The sequence below is a fragment of the Artibeus jamaicensis genome, unplaced genomic scaffold (assembly GCF_021234435.1).
Source record: "Artibeus jamaicensis isolate MK-2021 breed Jamaican fruit bat unplaced genomic scaffold, CSHL_Jam_final contig_1284, whole genome shotgun sequence".
NCBI lineage: Eukaryota > Metazoa > Chordata > Mammalia > Chiroptera > Phyllostomidae > Artibeus > Artibeus jamaicensis.
The window spans coordinates 4,702,828-4,729,971 of NW_026521249.1; the positions used below are offsets into that span (position 1 = coordinate 4,702,828).

Below are 27,144 nucleotides of genomic sequence, written 5' to 3' on the forward strand. Positions count from 1 at the left end.
AATCATTGTTATTTTAATGAGTGAATACTCAGACAACACTTTTTTCATTTCTTGGGTTATTCGATATATTTTAGAAAGTGTGATTTCTAAGGAATGCCATTCCTTAGATAATTGTGCACTATGTAAATGGAGATATTACTTTATTTCATGGTTGATATGAAAGCATTTTAAAAAGTTACTACATAAAGTTCAAGGTATTTCTTGGAGCTGAGGCACACTACAGGTAAGCGAATGCTGTTCGATCTTGCATTTTGTGATTCTGAGTTTTATGAATGCTTTGATGTAGAGATGACCTACAAATAATTTGTTTAAGATGGTAATGCTCTGCATTGGCATGTACGTCATTCCTCAACACCTTTGTTCAAGTTAAAAGCAAAGTAATGTGAGGATAATAAAAGCTGTGATTAAAAATGAATAATAAAACAAACATCTCTTCCTATTCCTTAAATGGTATTCAGTCCAGGTTGCTGCCTCCTACTGTGCAAAAGCTTTAGTGTCTCTCTCCTCTGGAATCCTTCCCTCCCTCCCCAGACCTCCTAGTGAATGCCACACCTAACATTCAGGCATTCAGCAGGCCATCTTAAATGTGATGATTTAGATAGGGTGATACTTACATCGAAACTAATCCAGCTAAGGAAAACTTAATTAAGAGAATACAATTCACCAGCATTTTTCGGTTTCTAGAGGAATATTACATTAGAGCATTCAGATCATTGCACCTTCTGCAAAATCAGGGGCAGGAAAAAAATTACAGTCTTAAATGTGAATGTGACCTGAGAGTTCATCCACGCTACCCTTCCAGTCCAAATAATTTACATCTACACAAGAATTTTAACATGTTAATTGAAACTGACATGACTTTAAATACAGGGCATTTTTTTCTAGGGTAACTGTTTATCTCACAGAAAGTGTAGTAAGTTGCAGGGGCATATCGTCTATGTAATGTTGGTCCAGTTAAACAAGTACAGAACTGCTACTCCTGATACACCATTAAAACATTTTCTGTAAATATAACACAATATGAGTTGTAGTTCAGAACCAGATTATGTTTGCAGTTAAACTTTTAATTCTTTAATTGTTCTAAATTTTGGTGTATTTGTATTACTTGAGACTTGTTTTCAGTTAAAAAATATAAAATGATGTTTAAAAAGAGAAGTTTGTTATATTTGTCTTTAAACTATTTAGTTTAATTCTGAGTATAATATATTTTATGTATACAATAAATTTAAAGGTGATATTCTTTTTCTTCATGCAACTGATCACAATTTTAATATGTTCTTTTGTTTATGAACTTGGACAAAGGATGTAAGATGCCTTAAACTGCGGGTCACATTTCACTTCAATATGTATATTTTTTTAAAATGCCAAAATCCCTCAGGGCTGTATGATTTTCACTATTGCGTGTGTTAAAAGTTCATTGCCAAATGTAACTGAATAAATCATGCAACACATTTTCTCTCTATTCATGAAAAATAAAAATTGCTATAGGTCAATTGCTGAGAGATCTTGTTTCCATCTCATATGTCTTACTTGCAATTTGTTTTTCATTTATTTTAAGCAAATGCAATTCACTTTACATTTGCTTATCATTTACATGTTTTTATTTGTCTCCTTTAACATAAGGAGAAACTTTTATTCCTTGACTGTGCCTTCCTAAATATTACTGACTAATGTTTATAAATATGCATGTATCTTATCTTATAAGAGTTACTGTCCTATATTTTCAGGGGCAAGAGGTGAAATCATTGCTCACATACTGCCATGATTATTTGTTCCACTCATATTCAAAAGAATGTTCACTAACAGATAGAAGAGAAGAGCGCTCAGCTACCAACAAATCTGCCTTGTGATTTTAGCATCACACATACCAATGCACACCCTGGAAGGGACTCTTCAAATGCAGGGTGAGAGCTCACACCAGGAGTCACACAGGCCTGCAGTCCCTTTCTAGTTGGCCGAGTAGCGCTGTACCCTTGCAAGTGCTTTGTAACTTTTCTGAGGTTCATTTTTCCCAGGTGATAAAATGCATTCACTAGCCTCACCTCGCGGGACTGCTGTAGGGAACAGAAAGGAAGGTACTTGGCAGATCACTAGTGGTGTAATATAAACCAGCTCTCTTAAACTCAAAAACAAAAAACAACCTTGATTTGCCTTGATTTGTAGTGTGGTATAAATCCTCTCACCATGACCAGTTTCCAACTGTGAATGATTTAACAGCCACCTCAATAAGTGGCAGTAATTATTTCTTCAAAGTTACTTTTTGTGTTCCCTTGATCTAGGAAACATTGTCCTGTTTGGTAAAATCCTGTGTAGATGAAGGGTGTGAAAGCTGAGCAAAGAAGAGTCATTTATGCTGCTTAAAATACTAATGATTTTAAATAACAAAAAAGCTGCCATCACTATTTTAAAAATAGGTACAGAAATTATAAGAAAACAATATTTAATAATAAGAAATATGTTAATTAAATAATCTAAAAGTAATGATAGGGATCACTTTGTAAAGTGTTCTATGTGAATTAAATTTAATGTTAAGTTTTTTCAAGATTAGTTAGAAATGATTCAACTTTTCTGGTTTTAAATTCTCTAATCTGCACAAAATATTGTAATGAGAAAATTGTGTATTTGTTACCTAAACAAATAGAGATAAACTGACAGCCATTATTTTAAAGCCCAATGCTTTACCAAAAAGGTGCCTTTGGTTTTAAAAGTTTGCTGCAATCATATGGTTCTTTTTTTGGTTGAAATAAATATTCCTTTACTGAGTAACTGATTTTTTTTGTAATAATAAAATTTGCATATGTAGTCTGACCTGAGGGGTAAGTTAAGGGATAGTATACTTACGTTGAAACTGCTCTAGCACATTTGTGCATATTAATCCTGAAAATACTTTTCATGTAACAATGAACACCTCCATATACAAAGTGGAAAACTGTGGGTAATCTCGCAGGATATCCTGAGACTTGAGAGCAGTTGATTAAATCAGTTTGTGCTGAGGGCACCACTTCCCTGGGTGCATTTCCTAGGCCACGGACAACACTGGACAATGTGCCTGGGAAAGCATCTGACAAACCCAGGGGCATTCAGTGAGAAAAGGTTTCCAATGAAACTCCTCAGTCCATTTTAGCAAGAGGAGTCTCTAATAGTGAGGTACTAAAGGTAGACAGTGTTTTCTAGGTTAATCTCTCCCACAAAGTAACAAATCACTGGAACTATAGCTATGCATGGTAGTACCAACAATGCCAAGTTTACATATCCAGAACAGGGCTCTGAGGAAGAATGGGGATGACTAGTATGTTAGAAGCCCCAAAGCATTGTTCTGCTAGAGTGGGAGATACCCACTGTGGCATGTGGCCCCACTGCAAATACCCATTTCTCTGGTGCTGCTTGTGTCTCTTTCTAAATGCCTGTGACTGTATACAAATGTACTTACTGTTCCTAGAAATGTAATCGATGTGCTTGAAAATATATTCTGTGAAGTAATTAAGTGGCATTTTGGGTGTTTGATCAGATTTGGGGAAAGAAAGACTCTATTTTCTTCCTTTCACTTGTGTAAGTGAAATTAAAGAAAAATTAAAATGTTTCTCAGGCTGTGAATTTTTTTATGATTATCACAATGTTAGTACAGGGGCAAAAGTTACATGGTTCAGCCGATGAACATTTTTTCAGGTTCATATTGCATATTTAAGTAAAGCGAAAGGAATAAATCTTTTCTTTTTCTGTTGACACAAAAGGAGATTATTTGAAGTCCTTATAAAAACATATGTGACCAGCCTTCTGGACAAGCCAGCTGGTATGTCTATAGAATAGATAGAAAAAAATGTGAGAAATATCGATTTACAGGTCTTACATTTGTCCATTTCTTGGACATTTTCCCATAAAAACTAATTAATTTAAAGATTTGGCATGTTACAAAGTACTATTGGAAGCTTTTCCAGGAGTCAATGCCTATCAGAAATCCAAGTGGGTATATTCAAAGATTATAAGAGCAGGGTATCCATAAGCAATTCAGTGCTAATTCTTCTTTTATTACCTTATTTTTATCCCCCAATTAGATTTTTCTTTTTTTATGCACTTTACTGTGCAAACAAAAACCAAAATTAGGACAACTATTTAGAAAATGAAAATATATTTAGGATACTATGACCAGTTATTTTTTAATAATACATTTCTCTTCTGAGCTCTTCAGGGTATGGGCAGAAACACTGAAAACCTGATAAATCCTACTTTATTAAAATCTGGATTTAGGGCTTTCTTTTAGATGAAGCACTGCCTAACTAGAAAGTATTAATTTTGAGTTAGATATATAGGCTTTGGGACATAATAATTACAGTGATTCCCATCATTGAGCGTGTATTATCTGTTTGGCACCACATTAGATCATTGATCCCAGAACAGCTCTATATGTCAATGATTTTTATTATCTTTTCCCTGTGTACTTAAGGAACCTAAGGCTGAGAATTTGAAGTAATTCATCCAAGTTTACAATGCTGGTAAGAGAGTACATGAAGGCCAACTGATGGAGAGTCCACATTCTTAACCATTAAATTATATTGTCCACCAAAATTCATAATTCAACATTTCCTATGTTGGAAAGTATGCGGATTGTCCTGTGTTTGTGCGGATGGTGGCATGGGATGTCTGAGTAACTGACACCTTGTGTTTCTGCCCGTAGGTCCCTGGGGAAGGTGTACAGGAGACTGTGGGCCTGGGGGAATCCAGGCTCGCACACTGTGGTGCTTTCACTTTGAAGGTTGGACAAGTCACCTCTCTAACTGTGATGAGAACAGTAGGCCTCCAAAGGAAAGAAGCTGCTTCCGAGTCTGTGACTGGCACAGCGACCTCTTCCACTGGGAGACGTCTGACTGGCACCACTGTGTGCTGGTTCCCTCAGCCCTAGGCCAAGCCAAGCCTCGCCCTGCAGAGTGTGTGACGGCTCAGCATGGACTGCAGCACCGAACTGTGCGCTGTGTTCAGAAGTTGAACAGAACCTTGGTTTTAAATGAAATATGTGAACACTTTGCTCCTCAACCCCCCACAGAACAAGCTTGCCTCGTTCCTTGCCCCCGGGACTGTGTTGTGTCCGAGTTCTCACAATGGTCCAAATGTAGCAGTGGGTGTGGGAAGCAGCCGCAGCACAGAATTCGTGTGGCCATTGCTCCGCCTCTCTATGGAGGTTCTCAGTGTCCCAATCTGACTGAGTCAAGAATCTGTGATACTCCCACCTCCTGTCCTCTTGGGGAAGAGGAATATACTTTTAGCCTTAAAGTTGGACCGTGGAGTAAATGTAGACTGCCTCATCTTAAGGACATTAACCTCAGTGGAAGAATTGTTGTGGATGTTAGCACTGATTCAAAGGAGCCAGCCTTTAGACACCAAAGTTACAAGCCACATCACCATGCCAAGCCCTGGGACATAGAGATAGGTTACCAAACTCGCCAGGTTTGGTGTACCAGAAGTGATGGAAAAAATGCTATGTTAAGGTAGGAGGCCTTCAGTGCTTCTGCCTTTGACTCACCTAAATATTGTACAGTATAATTTTATAACATTTCTTTCTGATTTTCTACAAAAGAAAAACTATAATTAGGTTTAGAGTCTGAGATTTGAGAAGTTTTATTTGAGGAGTCCTCTATATCAATTATAAAAATTATAGAGTATAGACCACACAATGCTCTGAATTCCTGCATAACTGATAGTGCAACTATATTGCATGTCATGTTTCCACATTTTATCAAATATCAACTAGTTAAGACAAAAATCTTTTGTTACATAGTAACAAAGATATGATAATATTCAAGTTCACTCTCAATGTGTGATACGAATTATTTAAATTAGCACTTATTACTTTTCATAATATTTATGTTTCTTAAACTTATTTTGTCTTGTTTAGTTTTGTTTTCATGATTAAGAACTTTTTAAGTATTTGAGATGTAGATTTTTTATAGTAGTGATATTGAATAATATCAATAGTTAATCCAAGACTACTTTCTTTGGCATTGACTTGATAAAATAGTAACCCGAACAGCAAGAATTAGAATTACAACCTATAGGAGGAATAAACAAAAACTTTTCAAAGCAATAGTTTAGGTTTCAAAATTATTTGTAATTGTTTTATTTTAAATTGTAGTATAATGAATGCATCATGACATAAGCCCAGAGAACTATGTTGAAAGTAATGTTTGTTTCATATTCCCCCAGAAAGTCTTAAATGGAAGTACTGGTATACTGCCAAGTTTCTCCCAAATTAAGACGCCTTTCAATAGTATTTAAATTACCAAACGATGAAACACTCACTCATCTTTAGAATTAATTATTGCCATCAGTTACTGTTTTCTCTGGGTCCACAGCTGGCTGGCAGGGCCTCAAATGGCTACCCCTGCACTTCAGGAATGAAGTAGTGTGATGGTTGTTTTCTTCAATTGACTTCACAAGTGAGGATATTTTATCTTTGAACTTCATTCTGATTTATGCCATATATAGTTTGCAAGTCCATCAAAGAGTGATTTTCTGCCTTTTTTATTGCCCGATTATGAAGCCTACAAGGTTAAGCAAATGATTTAGGTGATTATTGTTTGAATATGGATGTGGAATTCTGTAAAAACATTGTTTTCTTTATATTCCACATTAGATTATCACATAGGATGTTTTCATTTTTAATTTACTAGTTTATATTATGTTCTTTTACAAATATTAATAGACCATTTTTAGAGCAGTTCTATATTTACAGGAAAAGTGAGTGGAAAATATACTTCCTTCCCATCACTTCCCTCCACACTACACATTTTCACACACATACCTTGCACTGGTGTAGTATATGTTACAGTGGAGGAACCGGTATCGACACGTTGTAGGCCACGGTACTTGAGAGTTCACTGTTGTGTTATACATTCTATGGATTTGTACAAATGTATAGTGATATGCATCCATCGTAGCTATATCATGCAGAATAGCTTCACTGCCCTAAAAATCTCCTCTGCTCCATCTATTAATCTTCCTCTTCTTCTTCCTGCAGCTCGGTTAACCAATGATCGTTTATTGTTTCCATAGTTTTCCCTTTTCTACAATGTCATGGAATTGGATTGGTGCAGTATATGGCATTTTCTGTTTAGCTTCCTTCATTTACCAATACCCATGTGAGGTTCCTCCACGTCTGTTTAGGGCTTGATAGCTCAGTTCTTTTCGTTACTGCGTATCCCATTGTCCGGACGTACCATAGTTTTTTATCCATTCACCTATTCCAGGGCATCTTGGTTGCTTCCAAGTTTTGGTAATTACATATAATGCTGCTATAAACATTCATGTGCAAATTTTTATGTGAACACATGTTTTCAGTGCATTTGGATGAATACCAATAAGCACAATTTGTGGATAGTATTATAGTAAGAACATGTTTAGTTCGTAGCAAATTGCCAAAATATCTTTCAGTGTGGCTGCATAATTTTTCATCCCCAGCAGCAATGAATGAGAATTTCAACTGCTTCACATCTGACCAGATTTAGTGTTCTTAATGATTTGGCTTTTAGCCATTTTAATAGATATGTAATGGTATCCTGTTGTTTTAGTGTGCAATTCCTTAGTATATGGCGTTTACTATCTTTTTGTATGCTTATTTGGAATCTGAAAAGATGCCAGATCTTTTGGTGAGGTGTCTCTTTAGATCTGTCTATTTATTGAGATGTAGAATTTTTTTTCTTACTGTTGAGTTTTAAGAGGTTTTTGTTTTGTTTTGTTTTGTTTGTATAGTTTGAATACCAGCCCTTATCAGGTATGGGTTTTGAAAATATCTTCCAATTTGTGACCTATCTTCTTATTCTTTTAACAATATCTTTTACAAATAAGTTTTTTAGTTTAACGAAGTCCAGTTTATCAATACTTCTGATGGATCATTCTTTGGCGTTAAATATAAAAAAAATCACCCCAAACAACATCAGTTATATTTTTTCTTATTTTATTTTCTAAAAGTTTTATATTTTACATTTAGGTTTATGATCTACTTTGAGTGAATTTTTCTGAAAGGAAAAAGTTCTTGATTCCCCATTTTTTAAATCACCATTCGTTAAAAAAGACAATCTTTTCTCTACTAAAGTTCCTTGCTCCTTTGTGAAAGATAAGTTGACTCTATTTGTATGGATGTATTTCAGGACTACCTTTATCGCATTGATTCATTTATATATTCCTTGCCAGTCACACACTGTGTTAAATACTAAAGCTGTACCAGAAGTCTTGACGTTGGTAGTGTCAGTACTCTAAATTTTTTTAGCATTCTGTTGACTGTTCTGGGTCTTAAGTCTTTTCATATAAACTTCAGAATCATTTTGTCCATATCCACAAAATAATGTTCTTGTATTGTATAGATCAATTTGGAGAGAACTAACATATTGATAAGAATCTTCCTATTTATGTACGTGAACTAGCTCTTTTTATTTATTTGAAGTTTCTTTGATTTTTTCCATCAGAGTTTTATACTTTTTTCATATAGATCTTGTTCATATTTTGTTAGATTAATTCTTAAATGTTTCATGTACTTTTGGTGCTAATATAAATGTATTGTGTTTTTAATTTCAAATTCTATGTTTTCATTGCTTTTATGAAAAATAAGATAAAGGTTAACTTTTGTATATTAATCCTGTATCTTGCAGTCTTGTTATAATTACTTATTAGTTTTAGGAGGTTTTTTTCATTGTTGTGGTTATTATTGCTGATTCTTTGGGATTACCTGTGTAGACAACTATATCATATAGAAACCATTTCATTTCTTCCTTTTCAATCTCTATGCCTTTTATTTCATTTTCTTATCTTATTGCATTATCTAGGACTTCCATTCTGATATAAAGTAGGAGTGCCTATTCCTAATCTTAACAGGAAAGCATCTGTTTTCACACCATTAAATGTGATGTTAACTGTAGATTTTTATAGATATTCTCTATCCAGTTGAAGAAGTCACTCTCTATTCCTAGTTTGCTGATAATTGTTATCATGAATAGGTGTTAGTTTTTGTCAAATGCTTTTTTGTGTATGTTTAGGTAGGATTATATGATTTAAAAAAATCTCACCTGAGGATACCCTAGGATATGTTTATTGATTTTAGAGAGAAAGAGGGAGGAAGGGGGCAGCGGGGGAGAGACAGAGGGAGTAAGAGAGAGAGAGAAACACTGATGTGAGACAGAAACATTTATTGGTTGCCTCCTATATAATCCTCAACCCAGGATTCAACCTCCAACCTAGGGAAGTGCCCTGACCAGTAATCAAACCTGCAACCTTTGGGAGTAATGCTCCAACCAACTGAGTCACCTGTCCAGGCCATGATTTTTTTCTTTAATCTATTGATATGATAGATTGTATTAATTGATTTTCAAATGTTGAACAAGCTTTGCATACCTGGAATAGATCACTCTTGCTTGAGATATATTATATATATATACTTAAAGATTTTATTTATTTTTAGAGAAAGGGGAAGGAAAGGAGAAAGAAGGAGAGAAATGATAATGTGTGGTTGCCTCTTGCATGCCTGCTACAGGGGACCTGGCCTGCAACCCAGGTGTGTGCCCTGACTGGGAATCAATCTGGTGATCCTTTAGTTCATGCTCAATTTAGCCCATGCTCAATTCACTGAGCTACACCAGCCAGGGCATATTATATAATTTTTACTTATTGATTTTAGTGAGTGGGCCAAGAGAGAAAGAAAGACCGATTTGTTGATTCACTTATTTATGCATTAATTGGTTAATTCTTGTATGTGTCCTAATGTGGATCAGACATACAACCTTGTCATATTGGGATGATGCTCTAACAAACTGAGCTAGCCTTCCAGGGTGAGATGTACTTTTAAACATATACTGTTGAATATTATTTGCTAGTATTTTGTTGATAACTTTTGCATACATGTTCATGAGACATATCATTCTTAATTTTCCTTTCTTGTAATGTCTTTGTTCAGTTTTGGTGTTAGAGTAATTCTGGCTTCATGGAATAAATTGGGAAGTATGTCCTCTACTTTTATTTTCTGAAATAGGTTGTAGAGAATTGGGTTTCTTTTTCTTGACTGTTTGGTGGAACTTAACAGGGATGTTTTGACATGTTATTAATTAATAATTTAATTTATTTAATAAATATAGATTTATACAGATCATAGATCGCTCCTTTTGTGAGTTTTAGCATAGTGTGTCATTTAAAGAGTTGATTCATTCACCTAAGTTATCAAATTTGTGGGCATAGGCTTGTTTATAATATTACTTTATTATCCTCTAGTGTCTGATGGATCATTAATGATGACTCCTCTTTCATTACTGATGTTAATACTTTGTATCTTCTTTCTCCTTTTTTACTTAGTTAACCTATTCATCAATTTTATTGAAATTCTCAAAGAACCAGCTTTTGATTTCATTTATTTTTAAAATTTATTTATTTTCAATTTTACACATTTCAGCTCTAATTTTTGTTATTTAAATCTGCCTACTTTGAATTTAATTTGCTGCTCTTTTTCTAGTTTCCTAAAGGAAGTTTAGGTTCATTTTAGATGTATATTCCTTTTTAATATGAAAATTGAATGCCACACATTTTCCTCTTAGCACTGCTATTATTTCATACCACAAATTTTAATTTTGGTTTAGTTCAAAATATTGTGTAATTTTGTATATGTTTTCTCTGGTCTATGTATTATTTTAAAGTGTGTTGTTTAAATTTCAAGTATTTTGGATGTTCTTCAGCCATCTTTGTGTTATTTATTTGTAGTGTAATTCCATTGTGCCCTGGGAGCATACTTTGTTTGATTCCAATTCTTTTAGATTTGTTAAGGAGTGATTTATAGCCCCAAATTGTGGTCTGCCTTGGCGAATGTTCTGTGTAAGCTTGAGAGAATGTGCATTCTTCTTTGTTGGGTGAAGTATTCTATAAATGTCAATTACATCCAGTTGATTAATTGTGCTGTGTAGTTCAGCTATGTCCTTACTGATTATCTGCCTGTTGGACCTGCCCATTACCAATAGAGGAATGTTGAAGTTTCCAGCTATGATAGTGGAATCATGAGTTCCTACTTGCAGTTCTATCTGTTGTTAGGAATATACACATTCAAGGATTTCTATGTCTTTTTGTAGAATTGACCATTTTATTGTTACATAATACCCCTTTTTATGCCCGATAATTTTTCTTGCTCTGAAATCTGCTTTGTCTGGAATTAGTATAACTACTCCTGCTGTCTTTTGTTTACTGTTCCCATGGTCTATCTTTTTCTATCCCTTTATTTTTTGATCTGTGTGTCTTTGTATTTAGTGAGAGAATCTTGCATGTAACATAAAATTGGATCTTGTTTGTTTACTCTGACACTCTCAGTCCCTTAGTTGATATATTTATGTCATTGATATTTGAAATGATTATCAATATAATTGGATTAATATCTTCCACATTTACTGTTGTTTGCCAATTCACTGCTTTTATTCTTTGTTTCATTATTGACTTCTGGTGTTCATCTTTTTAATTTTAAACATTTTATATCATTTTACCTACTCTTTTAGCATATCATTTATACTTTTTTAAACCTTTTTCAATGGTGCCTTGGAGTTTACAGTGTAAATTTACAAGTAGTCCAAACCCACTTTCTAGTAACACTGTAGAACTCCATACACAGCACAAGTGCCTTATAGCAGAATAGTCCTTGTCCTTTGTTCCCAAAACTTGTAACACTGTGGTATTAGTTTCACTAACCCAAAATCAGAAGTCACTGAATACACTGTTATTAAAATTTGGAACAAATTATTATTTATTAGATCAATTATGAGTAAAAATAAAATACTTTATTTTAACTTCATTTATTCTCCAATAGGCCTTCTCTATTTATGTAGATCTAAGTTTCTGACCTACATGTATTATTTTATTTTCTTTGAAGACCTTCTCAATATTTCTTGCAAGGCAAATTCCTTTTTTTTTTTTTTTTGAGAAAATCATTATTTCTTTACACTTAAAATATAATTTTAATTTAAAAAATCTTTAAAAGATAATATCACTGGAATTCCAGTTTGGTTTTTTTTTTTCTTTAATTCAACACTCTACTTTCTGTTTGCTTGAATGGTTTCTGAAAAAAAATCTGATGTAATTCTTATCCTTTGTCCTCTATGTATAAGGTGTTTTCCCACCGCTCATTCTTTACCCTAGCTTCTTTTAAGATTTTTCTTTTAGTCTTTTATTTAGTGCAGTTTGAATATCCTATACCCAGGTATAGTTTTTAAATTTTATTTTATTTTATTTTATTTTATGTTATGTTATGCTATGCAATTTTTCCCTGTGCTTGGTGTTCCCTGAGCTTTCTTGATCTGGGGCTTGGGTTTTTGTTATGAACTTTGGAAAATTCCTACTTACAATTATTTCAAACACTTTCTCTATTTTTTTCTCTCTTTTCTTCTGGTAATCCCATTACATGTTACATCATTTGTAATTGTCCTGTACTTCTTGGGTATTCTGTTACATCTTTTTAATTTTTTCCCTTGACATTTTAGTTTTGGAAGTTTCTATTGACATTTGTTTTTATGCTCAGTGATTTCGTCCCTTGGCTATTTCCAGTTTATTTATTAGCCTATCAAAGGACATTTTTTATTTATGTTTCAGTGTTTTGATTTCTATTATTTCTTCTTGATTCTTTCATAGATCTCTCTACTCATAATACCCATCTTTGGTTGCACAGTGTCTATTTTTACATTAGAGCTTTTAGCATATTAATCATACCTTTAAAATTTTTTCTAGTATGATAATACCAAAGTTTCTGCTATATCTTAGTCTGAATTTGATGCTTGCTCTGTCTTTTCAGATTGCGTTCTTTAACTGAGATAGATAGGCTTTTTGGTGTGAGGTGTATATCTGGCTAGGGTTAGGCTACATTTGCTGTAGCCATGGTGTTAAGGCTAAAATATTAAATATTTCTCTGATATTCTTCTTTTTTCTTTATTTTTTCTTCCTTATTGTGTTTGGGTTTCCTTAGGAAATTCTTCCTAAATGAGGCCTGGGACATGCAGCTCTTTCTGTTGCAATTCCCTGTTATTATACAGAAGCCTTATTGACAATATGCTAAGTTTTAAGGAGAGGGGAAGTGTTTTATAGTCCTGTGATTAGGTCTTAATCTTTTATTGAACATGTGCACTGGGATATGGCCTTCACACATACTTTTTAGTCCTCCCTCCCCCCTTACATAATACATAAAATCTAGAGGGGGCTAGAATTGGGTATTTTTCCTTTTGCCAGATCACTTACACTGTGGTAAAGTCCCAGTTGATTAGGTTTTGGTAAAATAGTTGGAGTGCAGGCCTTTTTAAGAATAATTCTCCAGGTACATTTCAAAATGTCCAATTTCCTCCTTTCCTGCTAGAAGCATGTAGAGGTTTTTCTCTTCCTTGTGTAGTAAACCTGTGAGATGATACTCGATAAATATGGGATATGTACTAGGACCCTCCTACCCAGAGTTTTAACTAAAATGCTTGTCTACCACCAATCTGTCAACCACAGTTTAACGTTCCTTATGCTGGTACTAGTTCCTGCGGCACTTTCTTCTCCCGGCTGCTCCTCCAAGTCACTTGTGATTCTCTGCATCCATCTGTTCGTCCCTCCAATTGTGAGGGCAGGCATCTGCCCTGTGATTAATATTTTCTGAGAGATCTAAAAAAAGTTGTTAATTTTCAGCTTGGGCTTTTTTTTTTTTTTTTTGAGAACTGCAGCAACAACTTTCAAGCTGAAATGAAAGCCAAAAGTCACCATGTTTTCTTGAGTTCTAGGCAGCATATTGAACCCAAACAACTATTTTTTTCTTACATTGTTGTCATAAAATCTATACTATTCATTTCATTTAGTCATCAAAGCATTATGAAATTACATACTATCATGAAATGACTAGGTTACTAGGAGAATGTGGTGTTCAATAGGAACATTTCTATTTATCTTTCACTGAAGTAAACAGACAAAAGTATTGCTCTTGACACCTATGAGGCCATGTTGTTTACACAGTCATTTCGTTTCTGTCCAACCTGATGAACTATGTGGGCATAGTCAGTCAAGGTTTTTGCTAAAAGGGCTACATCTATCTTTGCAAAGCACACTTTGTGAATGTGGATCTGATGCATTCTGAAAAACATTGTTATTTTTGTGTGTCTTTTGACTAGTAGGATGAACTTGAAGTTTCTCTTAATCATCAAACAATACCCTACTCTCAAGTGTGGATTCCTTTTGCTCTGTGCTTGTATCTATCATTAGATCAGTTTCCTTTCGGTGTACTCTGTGAGACTGTGGGGACAAGTAGCATTTTGTTTTCTCTTTTTTGATTATAGCAATGGCTGCTTATCATTTCATTTATAATAGGAGCACCCTGCCTTTACTTCCATAATGAAAGCTCCTCCTGGTGCCTTCCTGGGAAGTCATGTTATCAATCTAGGACACCACAGTGCTTGAATTAATGCCCTTTACTTGCTGTCCCGTTGATTACTGTAACTTTTGATAATCACCTCAAGCAATTTCCCCTTTAAGTTATATTTACAATGTAGTAGGCAGTTGTATTATTCTTGGTGCCATTCTGGTCCCTAATCATTGATTTGTCTATTGGATTTAAAGATCTTTTGTTTTTAATTGTCTCATTGCGTATCCTATTTTTTCTCTTTTATTTTTAACAGGAGTTTCTTTGAGATCCTATTATTACATTTTAAAGTAGCTTTTTTAGTCCTGGCTGGTGTGGCTCAGTGGATTGAGTGCTGCCCTTCAAATCAAAGGGTCTCTGGTTCGATTCCTAGTCAGGGCACATGCCTGGGTTGCAGGCCAGGTCCCTGGTGAGGGGCGTGCAAGAGGCAACCACACATTGATGTTTCCCTCTCTTTCTCTCTTCCTTCTTTTCTCTAAAAAAAAAAATAAAATCTTAAAAAATTAAGTAGTTTTTCTACAGCCTATACATCATTCTTTCTGAGATATCAGTTTTGTCATTATTGCATTTTTATAATACATTAAAATAATAAAATGAAGTAGCCTTCTATATTCAGTTTTTTCACCATGTTTTTTTAAAGTATAAGTAGATCTGAATTATAAAATCTGGTCTGTAGACTGGGCAGTCTGTCAGTTTGTACGAGTATAAAAGACATTCAATTTATTGTCTGCGTGAATAAAATTCAGATGAATTTTATGGATTTTACTCTCATTTTAACATAAGGGAACATTTGGCATTGGCAGTCTTTTAAGACCTGTGATCATTTGATACAAGTGAAACATACCTTGAATTCTCAGGCCACTAGAATGATTTACCCTGAAGGAAGTTCCTGAAGGCTAATAAATTTTCACTCTATAAAAGAAACATCCTTGCTAAAACTCAAATATTATTGTTACTTTGTTACCAAAGTACAAATGGAAAGAAATTTTCTATTCCTATCTCTACAAAAACAAAAAATGCAGGCCACAAATAAAAAAAGCTTAGAGAATATTTTGTTGTTTTTGTTGTATTGTTAGGAATGGAGCATTTTTTTCTTTTTTCCCCACCTTTTTCAGCTTTAGATTTTAGTTTCCTTTTCTTATCATGAATTTTTAAAAAAACATATTAAACAATAGTATGTTTCTAGAATTCAATATTATACAAAAAGTCAGATTTAAAGAAGTGTTACACCCTCCTAAGTACCCTCATTTTATGTCTTCTGCCTGCCCCTTGGAGATAATAAACTGTTTTTATTTTTCAGTTTATCTTCTATGTTTTTTTTTACATTTTCTCATTTTAACTTTTTTTCTTTCATGAAGGGTAACATAGTAACATAATCTCTTTAGCATTTTTTACTTAATATTGCTTCCTAGAAAGTACTCTGTATCAGTTATTCAAGATCTTCCTCTCTCCTTTTGCACATTTGCAGAGTATGTCACTGAACGTGTATGCCACAGCTGATTTAAACAAACTCCTGCTTGAACATATGGGTAGTTTCCACCATTTTTCAATTGCAAATAATTCTGTGGTGAATAACCTTTTGCTCATAATTTGCATGTTGTTGCAGTTGTATCTTCAGGATAAATTCTGGGAGATATGATTGCTCATTAAAGAATAATGCATACAAATTTTTTTAGATATTGCTAAATTCTCCTTCATGAGAGTGATGCAATATTGCATTGCCATACAAAACCTTACTAAGAGTGTTCTGCCAGCTTTTGAATTTTTTGCCAACCAAATATGAGAAATGGTACCATAATAGTTTTAATTCCCATTATATTATATGTATGAATTTGAACACTTATCCATATACTTAGGGTCCATAGTTACAGAGCAGTTGATGGATTGTCTGTTTATGTTGTTTGCCTGTATTCCTGAAGGAAGTTCTGTCTCTTCTCTCATTTTTAAATCGTTGTAGTTAGAGGTATTAGCCCTGTATCTCTCATGCATCTTCTCATGTAATATCTCAGTTGGCAATTTGTGTTTTTTTTACTCTGCTTAGGAAGATTTTTGTTATGCAAAAATTGTCTTGAATCTTTGTCAACTTCTATTGTGTTTTTGTATATGCTAATTGTATATATATCACATTTATTCATCCATTTATTTTAAGTGGACACAGGTTGTTTCCATGGCTTTGCTATTATAGATAATGCTACAATGAGCATGGGTATACATATACGATGTTTATCCAGAAGGTATCCAGCCATTTATTATGAAAAAATAGGACCTTTATTGAAGATACAAGACACAAGAAACATTGTATATAGGACAATGATACCTCAGTCCCCTTCGAAGTAGGCACCTTGGGACCTCACACAGTTCTCCAAATCACCATCAGCTGTTGAATTTTATTTTTCTCACTCTCGTTGATGGTCTGAAGCTTCTTCCCTTTCAAAGGCAATTTCAGTTTTGGGAAAAGCCAGAAGTCACAGGGTACCAAATCTGGAGTGTAGGTGGGTTGAGTCACCTGGGTTTAATGATTCACCAAAAAATTCTACATGAGACCTGATGCATGAACAGGCACATTCATCTGAATAGTTTACATGGAGGAAGGTAAAAGCTTAATGCACAATTTTATGCAGATTTCTTGCTCTACTAGCTCAGTCATTTTGAATGTGATGGTCACACAAAACACATGCTTACTCCATGGTGCTCTTCTGCCCCCACTGACTGATATAGTGGAATCCTTATTGTTCATGCATATGCATTCCAGTCCATCTCCTTGGCTGCCAGGTTACATAGATGTCACACAAACCATTCTCATTATATTCACAATGGTTGGACATTTTATAGAGAGACCTCGTATGTTTTTTAATTAGTGTTTTCCTTTTCTTTGAACAAATATCCAAAATTAGAATTGGTGGATCATGTGATTGTTCTAATTTTAATTTTTTTTGAGGAAACTCCATACTGTTTTCCATAGTGGCTGTACCATTTTACATTCCTACCAATACGGCATTAGGGATCCATTTTCTCCATATCCTCTCCAACACTTCTTGTTTCTTGTCTTTTTGATAATAGCCATTCAAATAGGTATGAGGTGGTATCTCATTGTGATTTTGATTTGTATTTCCCTGATGATTAGTGACATTGAGCATCTTTTCATGTACCTGTTGCCCAAATGAATGTTTAGTTTTTGCTATTGAGTTCATGAGTTTTTTTTCATATTTTGGATATTAAACCCTTATTGAACTCATTGAATATATGATTTGACAATATTTTCTCCCTTTTGATAATCTGCTTTTATTTTGTTGATTATTTGCTTTTCTACAAATAAGTTTGATGTAATTCTACTTGTTTACTTTTACTTTTGTTTTCTTTGCTTTTGCTGTCAAATCAAAAAACTTATTATCAAGAACTATGCCTAATCACTTTTAACTTGCAAAATAAATTAGCCAATTGATTGTACTGATCTTTGGAAAACCCTAATGCATATTAATAAATTTGATTTTACATACAAAAAAAGAACTATGCCAAGAAGTTTATAGATTGTGCTTTCTTTTAGGATTTTTATAGTTCAAGGTCTTACATTCAAATCATCACTTCATTCTGAGTAGATTTTTGTGTAGTATATAAAACAGTGGTCCAGTCTCATTCTATTGTATGTGACTGTTCAGTTTTCCTAACACCACTTACTGAAGAGGCTGTCCTTTTCCCATTACGAGTTCTTAGATCTCATAAATGAGATTCGTAAATGAATTAATGAAATATGCATGGACTTATTTCTGGGCTCTTTATTCTGTTGCTTTAATCCATGTGTATGTTTATATCCATCACCATACTGTTTTGTTTAGTATAGCTTTGTAGTATAGAATGAAATCAAGCAGTATGATGACTCTAGCTCTGTTCTTCTTTCTCAACATTCCTTTGGTTGTTTGGGGTCCTTTGTGGTTTCATACAAATATTAGGGTTGTTTCTTTGAAAAATGCTGCTGGAATATGTAGATTATTTGGGCTAGTCTGTAATTAATTTATCTTTATTTGCACTGACATAAAGGTTTAGGGTTTTCAGTTTTTATCTGATTACTGTTTTGAACATGTTAATAGATTCTTAACATGTAGTCATTTTTATTATCATTTTATTTTTTAAATTCTATTAATTCTTTTTTGCATTTTCCCTTTAACCCAAGACTTGTTTGATATAAGACTTTATAATTTCTTGTTAAGGAAGACATTTTGTTTTGTTTTTGTTTCTTTTATGTTTTATTTTTTAGATTTTATTTTTATTTTATAATATATTTTATTGACTATGCTATTACAGTTGTTCAATTGTCTGCCCTTTATTATCCTCCACCCTGTACACCCCTTTCCACCAACATCCCAACACCCCTTGGTTCACCTCCATGGGTCATACATATAAGTTCTTTGGCTTCTCCATTTCCTATACTGTTCTTAACCTCCCCCTGTCTATTTGATACCTACCATTTATGCTACTTATTACCTGTACTTTTTCTCCCAACCCCTCCATCTCTTTCCCTGCTGATAATCCTCAATATGATCTCCATTTCTGTGATTCTGTTCCTGTTCTACTTGTTTGCTTAGTTTGTTTTTGTTTTTTAATATTCAGTTGTTGATAGTTGTGAGTTTGTTGTCATTTTACTGTTCATAGTTTTGATAGTTTTTCTCTTTCTTAGGTAAGTCCCTTTAACATTTCATAGAATAAGGGCTTGGTGATGATGAATTCATTTGACCTTATCTGGGAAGCAATTTATCTGCCCTTCCATTCTAAATGATAGCTTTGCTGGATAGAGTAATCTTGGATGGAAGTCCTTGCCTTTCATGACTTGGAATACTTCTTTCTGGCCCCTTCCTGCCTGAAAGATTTCTTTTGAGAAATCAGCTGATAGTCTTATGGGAAATCCTTTGTAGGTAACTGTCTTCTTTTCTCTTACTGCTTTTAAGATTCTCTCATTATCTTTAATCTTAGGTAACATAATTCTGATGTACCTTGTTTTGTTGCTTCCTTGGGTCCAACTTCTTTGGGACTCTCTGAGCTTCCTGGACTTCCTGGAAGTCTATTTTCTTTGTCAGATCAGGGAATTCTTCTTCATTATTTTTCACATGATTTTTCACTTTCTTGCTCTTCCTTTTCTCCTTCTGGCACCCCTGTGATTCAGATGTTGGAATGTTTAAAGTTGTCCTGGAGGATCCTAAGCCTCTCCTCATTTTTTTGAATTCTTGTTTCTTCATTTTGTCCTGGTTGAATGTTTATTTCTTTCTTCTGGTCCAAATTGTTGATTTGAGTCCTGGTTTCCTTCCCATCCCTGTTGGTTCCCTGTACATTTTCCTTTATTTCACTTTTCAGAGCCTTCACTTTTTCCTCTAGTGGTGATTATACTCAACCAACTCCATGAGCATCCTGATTACAGATTGTTCAACTGTTCATCTGATAGGTTGGCTATCTCTTTGTTGCTTAGTTGTATTTTTTTTTTTTTTTAGTTTAGATCTGTTCTTTCACTTGGGCCTTTTTTTTTTCTTTGTCTGGGTGTTCCTGGTACGTAGTAAGGAGCAGAGCCTTAGGTATTCACCAGGGCAGGGCAACCCATGTTGCTGTGTTGTGGTGCTGTAGGTTGGGAAGGGGTCTGAGAGGGAACAATGCTACTCGTTCCGCTCTCTGTTAGCTTTCAGTCACTTCCGCCACTAACCACAAGCAAGTTGGGCCCCTCTGGTGCTGATTCACAGGTGGGTGGGTTTATGTACATTCTAGGATTCTGTTGGTCTCTCCAATGAATTCTCCTGTGAGACTGGCAGTTTCTCCTGCCACCTAAACCCCCACAGGTTTTTTCACTAAGGGGATTTGAGGCTTTATCTCCCCCCAATGGAACCCTGGTTTTTGTGGTCTGTCTTGCTCCCCAGCTGTTTCTCCTGGTTTATCCACACTTGAATGTGGGATTGTCTGCTCTGCCAGCTGCTGCCTCACCCTGCCTTCCAGCCACCACCTTGCAGGGTGGAGTTCTCTCCGCCCTGGTTGTCTGTCTCCGCTTCTACCAATCTGGATGAATGTTTCTTCTTTAACTCCTTGGTTTTTGGACTGCCATACAGTTTGATTTTCTGTCAGTTCTGGTTGTTTTTGCTTTTAAATTTGTTATTGTCCTTCTTTTAGTTGTACAAGGAGGCAAAGCATGTCTACACATGCCTTCATCTTGGCTTGAAGTCTGTTTTATTTATTTTATTTTTAATTTTTAGTTTGATTGCTCTGTAAACAGATTGCTGTTTACAATATTTGTACTTTATAGAACCTGTATTTTCTATGTGTTATAATCTATGATAAATCTATGAATGTTCTATGTTCGCTTAAGAAGGAGGTATATTCTACATTATGTTTCTAATCTAATCTATTACTGTGTTGTATCACTTTTAAATGATTCCCACTTGTGACCTATAATTTTATTCCACCTTCTCATTTTTTCTATCTCATATCTCTTTATCTTCTAGCTGAATTATTTCTACTTGTCAGAACATATAATGTTTATATGTTATTCTTCTACCATGACTCCATTCTCACTGTAGTCTGAGATTTACAGTTAATATATATTAAATGCTAAAATTTTTTACAAAAGCTTTACAAATTGCCTTTGGTCAGATAAAACTCAGGTTTTGTCGAATTCCTATGGAAAAGTCACAATTTGCTGTTTTTTTTCCTGAATGTGGCAGATTAAACTGTTTGAAGAGCTGCTTAGCAGGATATAATATTCTCAGTTCACATTTTCTTCTTACTTTTTTTGAAAATTGCTCCTCCACTGTAGCTTTGATTTCTATGTTGTTTTTGAAAAGTCTTTTGCCAGTTAGTTTTTCTGGTATTTGGAACTTATTTCATGTTTTTGCCTGAATATTATTGTCTTTAAAGTCTAACAGTTTTACTAGTATGTGTCTTGGAGTTGATTGTTTCGAGTCAGATTTTTGTGCTACCTGGTGTGTCCTTTCAATGTATTTATTCAGTTCTTTCACTTTGGGAAAGTTATTTTGAGGATTATATGATAAATGTTGTTTTGTTCCAGTATATTAGTATCCCCCACCCTGCAGAACATCAAATATGTGTATGTTGGACCATTTAATTTACTTTCTCTGACTCATTTTACATCTTTATCTCTTCTTTTTACTTGTTGTTTTTTTCCACATACTTTTCCTCAATGGCCTATATTATATCTTTATTTGAATTTGTTCTTTAGGCATTTTATAATTTAGTACTCATTTTTGAAATAATGTTTTCTTCTATTTTCTTTCTGAGTTCAATCAATTCTCATTTTATTTCCTCATTTTTTTTTCTATTGTGGTCTTAGTTTTTGTATTTCTGATTCAAGGTAGATTTTATTTGAGGATTCTTATTGCAGTTTTGTGTGTTGTATTACAGTACTTTTCTTCTTTGTTCCTGGTTGTTTGGAGGAGATTTCTTACCAGTAGAAAATCTTTTACATTTTCTGATTTTTTTTGTAGTTTTGAATGACTGTAGTCTGCTTTATTTCTGTTGCTATTCATTTCTTCAACAGTTCCTGTTTCAAAAACTTCCTCTTCTGTCAGTTCTGTTGTCTTTGGTGAGGTTTCATTGATCTGTGTTACCGCTGGTAGTGGTGGTGGGGAAAGATTGGTAAGTCTTGTTTCACCTTTGTTTCTGCAGGATCCTTAATTTCACTGTACTATTTTATTCTCTTTTTTCACTGCCTCATTTCTAAATACTACTAGTCATTGTTTTTGTGTATAATTACTCTCCAAAGAAATGTTCTCCAAAACGGCCGCTTCTGGTCCTGCACACCTTCAAGGCTCTCTCATCTCTATATCTGTGCTGTGAATTACCAAGGTCTGATCAACATTCTGCATTTTGAAGTTATTAGTGAACGCTCTTTTCTGGAAGTGATTTGTCTGTGTTTTATTGATGTCTTTTACATCTCTGTAGTCTTTTTTATGGACTCACTTAGGATGCCCCTTCCCTGTTTCCCACACCCAGTAAGTTGCATCTGTCGGTGGTCAATAGGTAAACTGTTAGAATTTTTTTTTTTACTTAGGGGTGTGTGTGTGGGTGTGTGTGTGTGTGTGTGTGTGGGTGTTTATGTTTTCTGTCACCAGTGTGGTATTATTTGCTCTTATCATCAATATTTTGGGGGGCTAGTATTGGTAGCAGAAATTCAGAGTTAGGCAACTGCCATTGTTTTCCAAACCTGGAAATCAAGACAAGCTTTGCAAGACAGGCTTTGCTTCCTCTATGCAACTTTCAGATCTTATAAATTTGAGCCTGTGCTGAGAAGAACTGTCACATGGATCAACTGTAACATAATTTTGGTCTGAATGACAGAGGAATTTATTATTATTTTTAAAGATTTTATTTATTTATCTTTTAGAGGAAAAGGGAAGGAGAGAGGGAGAGAAACATCAATGTATGGTTGCCTTTCCTGCGTCCCCTGCTGGGAATTGGCCTGCAGGGAACTGGCCTGCAACCCAGGAATGTGCCCTGAAGGGGAATCAAACCACAATTGTCTGGTTCACAGGCCCATGCTCAATCCACTGAGCTACACCAGCCAGGGCTGAATGACAGAGGAATTTAATTGTAGCCTTGGCCAGTCTGTATTTTTGCTGTGTGTTTTTACAAAATTGTGTAACTTTTGGGGGGTGCACTTCTCAGTAGAAGAGCGTAGTGGCTAAGAGTGTTAGATGGTTGTTGACATTGCTTTCATGTCCAGTCATTTACACGCACTCATACACAAGTATGCAGCTATGTGTCATTCTTAGTACTCTAATAAATTTGGACAATATAAAATCGATTTTATTCTGTGACTTGCATTTCACATCTCTGTAAAATAATGTTTTCTAATAGCAAGAAATGATTACAATACTAAAAATATTTATTTTGTTTTAGTATAATCACTCTCAAGGGTATTCCTTCTCAAGAATTTAAATCTCAGTAGATGTGTGCTTGCCTCATATTTGTAGAATTATCTCTGTCCTACAGAAGTAGCTAGACAGGATATGCAAAACACAATTTTATATTGCTATTTTGGCTTTAATGCATGATATTAGACTTACCAACTGTTAATAAGTTTAAAATGGTATAAATCAATATAAGAAGTTAAGAGGTATTTTAACAGCTCAGTTTTATTTTATTGATAATTATAGAAAAAAATGTTATACAGCTCAAGTAGTGTCCCTCAATTGGTATAAATTTTAACCTAACATAAACATTATTTTTTGTCAAATAAGCCATAAATTACATCACATTATTTTGGCTCATTAAGGAGGTAATAAAGAAAATAAAACTCATAATCTTCTAGCTAAAATTTCTCAGTAAATTTTAATATCTTTCTGTGTAATTTTATTTTTATTTTTTTAAATTAATTTTATTTAGTTACAGTTTTCAAGTACAGTTTTTTGTCTATTTCTCCCATCCCAGCCTCCCCCGCCCCTTGCTCCCCACCTCCCTCCCATTTCCACCCCCCTTAGTTCTCATCCCTGTGTCCTTCCTATTTGTTCCTCCAAATCCCTCCCCCTTTTTCCCCCTTAACTTCCCTTCCTTCTCCCCTCTGGTCACTATCCCCTTGTTCTCTATTTCAGTGTCTTTGTTTTTTTTTTTTCCTGCTTGCTTGTTTGTTTTGTTGTTTAGCTTCCTGTTAAAGGTGAGATCATATGGTATTTGTCTTTCAGCACCTGGCCTATTTCACTCAGCATAATGCTTTCCAGTTCCATCCATGTTGTTGCAAAGGGTAGGAGCTCCTTCTCTCTGCAGCATAGAATTCCATTGTGTATATGTACCACAATTTTTTGCTGCATTCATTTACTGCTGGGCACCTAGGTTGCTTCCAACTCTTGGCTATTGTAAATTGTGCTGCTATGAACATTGGGGTGCATAGGTTTTTTGAAATTGATGTTTTAGGATTCTTAGGATATAATCCCAGACAAAACAACACCCTTCACCCCCCCCATTTTTTTATTTTTTTTTTTTTTTTCAGTGGAATTGCTGGGTCACCCAAAAAGGCAGGTCGATTTTTATTTTTCTGAGAAAATTCCATACTGTTTTCCATAATGGTTGTACCAGTCTACAATCCCACCAACAGTGAACTAAGGACCCCTTTTCCCCACAACCTCTCCAGCATTTGTTGTTTGTTGCTTTGTTTATGATAGCCATCCTGACTGGTGTAAAGTGGTATCTCATTGTGGTTTTAATTTGCATCTCTCTGATAGCTAACGATATTGAGCATCTCTTCATGTGTCTCTGAATGTTCTGTATGTCCTCCTTGGAGAAGTGTTTGTTCAAGTCCTTTTCCCATTTTTTAATTGGGTTATTTGTCTTCTTAGAGTGGAGTCGTGTAAGTTCTTTGTACATTTTGGAGATTAAAACTTTGTCTGAGGTATCATTGGCAAATATGTTTTCCCATACAGTTGGTTGTCTTGCTAATTTAATACTGTTTTCTTTAGCCACGCAGAAGCTTTTTATTTTGATGAGATCCCATTTGTTTATTCTTTCCTTTACATTCCTTGCTCTAGAGGACATATCAGTAAAAAAGTTGCTGCGTGAAATATCTGAGATTTTCTTGCCAATGTTCTCCTCTAGGACTTTAATGGTGTTATGACTTACATTTAAGTCTTTTATCCACCTTGAATTTATTCTGGTGTATGGCGTAAGTCTGTGCTCAAGTTTCATTTTTTTGCACGTAGCTGTCCAGTTCTCCCAACACCATTTGTTGAAGAGGCTATCTTTACTCCATTTTATGTTACTGCCCCCTTTGTCGAATATTAATTGACTGTAGAGAGTTGGGTTGATTTCTGGGCTCTCTGTTCTGTTCCATTGGTCTATGTGCATGTTTTTATGCCAGTACCAGGCTGTTTTGATTATAGTGGCCTTGTAATACAATTTGATATCAGGTATTGTGATCCCCTCTACTTTGTTCTTCTTTCTCAAAAGAGCAGCTGCTATTCGGGCTCATTTATGGTTCCATATAAATTTTCGAAGTGTTTGTTCTATGTCTGTGAAATATGCCATTAGTACTTTAATAGGTATTGCATTGAATCTGTATATTGCTTTGGGTAGTATGGACATTTTGATGATGTTAATTCTTCCAATCCATGAACAAGGTATATGTTTCCATTTGTTTGTGTCTTTCTTGATTTCGTTCTTCGGGGCTGTGTAGTTTTCTGCATACAGGTTTTTTACCTCCTTAGTTAGGTTTATTCCCAGATATTTTATTTTTCTTTTTGCTATATCAAATGAGATTTTTTTCTTGATTCCTGCTTCTGCTGATTCACTGTTGATATACAAAAATGCCTTTGATTTCTGGATATTGACTTTGTAACCAGCTGTTTTGCCAAATTCATTAATTAGTTCGAGCAGTTTTTGGGTAGAGTCTATAGGATTTTCCATGTACACTGTCATGTCATCTGCAAACAGTGACAGTTTTGCTTCCTCCTTTCCTATTTGGATGCCTTTTATTTCCTTTTCTTGCCTGATCGCTGTGGCTAAAACTTCCAATACTATATTGAATAGAAGTGGTGAAAGTGGACAACCTTGTCTTGTTCCTGATCTTAGTGGAAAAGCTTTTAGTTTTTTCCCATTAAGTATGATATTGGCTGTAGGTCTCTCATATATGGCCTTTATTATTTTGAGAAATGCTCCCTGTATTCCCACTTTGCTGAGTGTTTTTTTTATCATAAATGGGTGTTGTACCTTATCGAAAGCTTTTTCCCCATCTATTGATATGATCATGTGATTTTTGTCTTTGCTTTTGTTTATGTGATGTATTACATTTACTGATTTGCGAATATTGAATCATCCTTGCATCCCTGGGATGAATCCCACTTGGTCATGGTGTATGATCTTTTTGATATATTGTTGGATGCGATTTGCCAATATTTTGTTGAGGATTTTAGCATCTATGTTCATCAGTGATATTGGCCTGAAGTTTTCTTTCTTTGTTGTGTCTCTATCTGGTTTTGGAATTAGGATGATGCTGGCTTCATAAAAGGAGTTAGGGAGTTTTCCATCCTTCTGGATTTTTTGGAATAGTCTGTGGAGAATGGGGGTTAGCTCTTCCTTAAATGCTTTGTAGAATTCTCCTGTGAATCCATCTGGTCCTGGGCTTTTGTGTGATGGGAGTTTTTTGATTACTGCTTCAATTTCTTTTGCTGTTACTGGTGTATTTAGATTTTCTGCTTCTTTTTCACTGAGTTTTGGAAGATTGTATTTTTCTAGAAATGTGTCCATTTCCCCTAGGTTTTCAAATTTCTTGGCATACAGTTCTTCATAGTAATTTCTTACAATCCCTTCTATTTCTGTGGTATCAGTTGTAATCTCTCCTCTTTCATTTCTGATTGTGTTTACTTGTGTCCTCTCTCTTCTTTTCTTGATGAGCCTACTTAAAGGCTTGTCTATTTTATTTATCTTCTCAAAGAACCAACTCCTGGATTCATTGATCCTTAAAATTGTGCTTTTAGTTTCTATGTCATTTAATTCTGCTCTGATCTTGGTTATTTCCTTCCTTCTGCTTGCTCTGGGCTTTCTTTGTTGTTGTTCTTCAAGTTCTTGCAGGTGTAGGGTTAGGTTGTTTGTTTGAAATGTTTCTATCTTCTTTAGGTAGGCCTGTATTGCTATAAACTTCCCTCTCAGGACTGCCTTCACTGTGTCCCAGAAGTGTTAGGTTGTTGTGAGTTCATTTTCATTTGTTTCCAGAAACATTTTGATTTCTTTCCTAATTTCATTCTTGACCCATTCGTTGTTTAGTAGCATACCATTCAGTCTCCATG

The 27,144-nt window shown here is 34.7% G+C and overlaps 1 protein-coding gene across 1 annotated transcript in view; it reads left to right on the plus strand.

Annotated features, from left to right (window-relative positions):
* Window positions 1-27,144, plus strand: part of THSD7B (thrombospondin type 1 domain containing 7B) — a 785,104-nt gene that overhangs the window by 170,968 nt on the left and 586,992 nt on the right. Inside the window, exon 2 of the mRNA XM_053666773.1 lies at window positions 4,673-5,480. Within this exon, the coding sequence (XP_053522748.1) occupies window positions 4,673-5,480 (808 nt within the window). The remainder of the gene's footprint in view (window positions 1-4,672; window positions 5,481-27,144) is intronic.